Below are 2,838 nucleotides of genomic sequence, written 5' to 3'. Positions count from 1 at the left end.
GCTTTTCATAACCGAGCATTTAGAGGTCGAGACAGAAGGTGCGGTAGAGTCAGTCGAAAACAGCACGTCCAGGACAAGGTAGCACATCCGGTGAACATGTCAGGGTTCTATAGCCACAGGCAGAACAGTTAAAACTTGAGCAGCAGCAAGACCAGGTGGACTGTGGGCAGCCAGGAGTCATCAGGCCTGGTAGTCCTGAGGCATGGTCCTAGGGCTCATGTCCTCAACTCGAACACAGCATCCCCTCACCTGTTCCAGCAGGGGGATATGCATCATGCAGCCATGAGGCTGTCCATGGACAGCCAGCTGTCCTACCCGTCTTCTTCTACACATGTGGATGCGGGATACAGTAAAACTCCCAGCACACACCACAACACAGGCTGAACACACTTTTAACAGCCATTTGGCTTCACTGATTAGCTGAAATGACCTCAAAGATAATGATAGGTTTCACATTCACATGCAGCTCAATGTTGACAATGTACTGTGAAATCAAGGGGGATTTTGTTTTTTTTTATAAAAAAGATTGGAGATTTGTGGGGGGGTAAATGATCATAAAGGTCTCACAGTGTCTCAAAAATATACTCAAAGGGATATAACTTGGAAGCTATTAACAGCTTATTTCTAAATAAATGTTCTTTATTTAAAAATGTTAGTTGGTCTCGATCTAATATTCGTTAAACACTTCACATGAATGACACAGATGTCTAAAGAAAATTAAGTTGGTTGTTTTAAAAGCATTCTAGTAGACAAAACTTTTGAAAATGTATTTTCCACATTACTGAATATAAAAGTCAATCCCATGTCTGACGGTGTCATCTCTGGATGATCATTTCATGGGTAGTTATCGTACTGTTCAAGATGCTACATTTAGATTGGTTTGTAAACATCCACAGTTTCCACATTCAAAGACTAATAATGTGTCTTATACAGTCTAAAACTTGTCTCCATTATATTACAAAAATGTACATGCGTCCGTTAGCAAGCTAACAGACAAAGTTCATATCTTCATGGTAAATGGCCCAGCAGCTAATTGCTGTTGCCAAAAGATTCTTTGATAGCGATGGCCGGCGTGGGTCCAATATGGGTCCAGATGTAGCCTTTCTCTGGACGGATAGGAATGGTGGGGAAAGGACAGCTCCTGGACTTGAAGTACTCCGAGGGGGCGTGGCACACAAACTCCAGGTACTCCATCTTCCTGGGAAAATCCTCCTCTGGACCTATAGAAGTCAGATAATCAGTAACAGAAACATTATCGGCTAGTTGTGGTCTTTGAGTCTACTGTGACATTACTCACATTTACACAATGTGCAAAGAGACATAACTTATTTCTGTATTCTCAAATGTAACTTTCAAAAATGTGACGTAAATTCAATCATCACTCACCAACAATGTAAGTGGCAGGATCAAACAGGTCCTTAGGACTGGCCTGGGTTGGTATCAACCAAGTCAAGGCTGCACTCTTCTCACAGTATTGGTCCTGGACAAAACCTCTGATCTGTGCATAGTATGGCCTCCCATCATCCTCATCTGTAACTTTGATGACATCTCCTATCTGATAATACACACCCTGCACAATGACAAAAGATGATAACTATTGCTGACAGTTAAACAGATCTGTGGCATACAATATATAAACAGATATGTTTATGTTTGCTAACATACAGTACTGAATGATTTAAAAAAAAGTAAACATACTGTACCTTATAAAAGACTGATTCTGATGTGATGATAGTGGAAACAGATTCTGGTGCTTTGATTGGCTGTGGAAGAAATCACATTTTGAAGCGCTACAATTAGAACAATTGTCTGACAATCCAACACAAAGACAACAGAGTTCCTGTGTATTGAACCAATGGTACTGACATTTCTTAGTTTGAAGATGTGTCTTCTTCCTTTTCCTTTGGTAGAGACCTTTTTTTCGGTAGCAGGGGTTTTGTACTTGGTGCTCCTCAACCGTGCTGATCTCCTGTGGATCTCTTGTTTAGACTGTGGGCAAGATGTGTCAAATACCAGTATTACATCTCCATCAGGATGACAATGTGGATCACACATGCCTATATGATTGATCTCTGCTTTGCTTTGGAAGTAGAACAGTATGGAGGTACAGCCACTAAGGGGAGCGCAGTGCAGTGCAGGCCTATGTATATTTTATATGCGCAAACCTGCTTGCCCCCGCCATTATTCTGCTGTGTGTTGGAGGACGCAGAGGGTCCAGATGCTCCACTGCTGGTGCTCTTCCCCGTACAGTTATTGCACAGAATCTCTCCTTGGTTTCCCTTTTTCCACATAGACGATGAGTTTGTTTTGCAGACAGCGCAACATGGTTTCAAACCCAGCGGCATCTTGATAGAAAAAAATGTAGGCCAGCGAAATGAACGCAGAGGCTGGCTAACAACATCAGCAACAACAACAAATCCGCTCTTTACGGACGGACTTAGACAAACAGCTACAGCATGCAAATACAACCAGCACTAAGCTAGATCTAAAGGAACAACACAAATGGCTACATCGATTTAGCCCAGACAGCTAGCTAACCAGTCTGTAAAAATGTCTTCTTCTTTCAAGTTCAGCTAGCTAGTGTGGGCCGCACTAAGCCAAGTGTAATGCTCCACCTACTGTGGTGGCGTGTATCGACAGCCTTATATCTAGGTATTATATTTATCTAACAGGCAGGCTTATAAACTATCTATCAGCTACTTCTTAGCAAAAAGGAAGCAAAAAAACAACAACAATCATATTTTTCTTAAACAGGAGTACATACTGTTGAGGGTTCGTCAACTATGTTTGGCCTCGGCCCAAATCTTTTCTGAGCTAATATCGGCGGGTCGGTCAGAA

At 42.0% G+C, this 2,838-nt stretch overlaps 1 protein-coding gene across 1 annotated transcript; it reads right to left on the bottom strand.

Moving 5' to 3' along the window:
* Positions 1 to 618: 618 nt before the first annotated feature.
* Positions 619 to 2,578, bottom strand: LOC106570476 (GATA zinc finger domain-containing protein 1). Its single transcript, XM_014142864.3, has 5 exons — positions 2,166 to 2,578; positions 1,867 to 1,989; positions 1,704 to 1,763; positions 1,387 to 1,570; positions 619 to 1,220 (listed from the first exon to the last, which is right to left on the bottom strand). Exons 1-5 carry the CDS (start codon positions 2,343 to 2,345, stop codon positions 1,030 to 1,032), a joined length of 738 nt encoding a protein of 245 aa, XP_013998339.1. The 5' UTR covers positions 2,346 to 2,578; the 3' UTR covers positions 619 to 1,029.
* Between the last annotated feature and the right edge of the window lie 260 nt (positions 2,579 to 2,838).

This window comes from Salmo salar, chromosome 14, assembly GCF_965601325.2.
Source record: "Salmo salar chromosome 14, fSalSal1, whole genome shotgun sequence".
NCBI classification, from domain to species: domain Eukaryota; kingdom Metazoa; phylum Chordata; class Actinopteri; order Salmoniformes; family Salmonidae; genus Salmo; species Salmo salar.
Note: the sequence above shows the minus strand (reverse complement) of the source record. Positions and strands in the feature narration are given on the sequence as shown.

Coding starts and splice junctions, on each gene's coding strand:
- LOC106570476 (XM_014142864.3), bottom strand. CDS start 2,345: ATGCCGCTGGGTTTGAAACCATGTTGCGCTGTCTGCAAAACAAACTCA. Junction 1,990..2,165: donor ATAATGGCGGGGGCAAGCAG/GTTTGCGCATAT, acceptor TCTTGCCCACAG/TCTAAACAAGAGATCCACAG. Junction 1,571..1,703: donor CAGAATCAGTCTTTTATAAG/GTACAGTATGTT, acceptor GTCATTGTGCAG/GGTGTGTATTATCAGATAGG.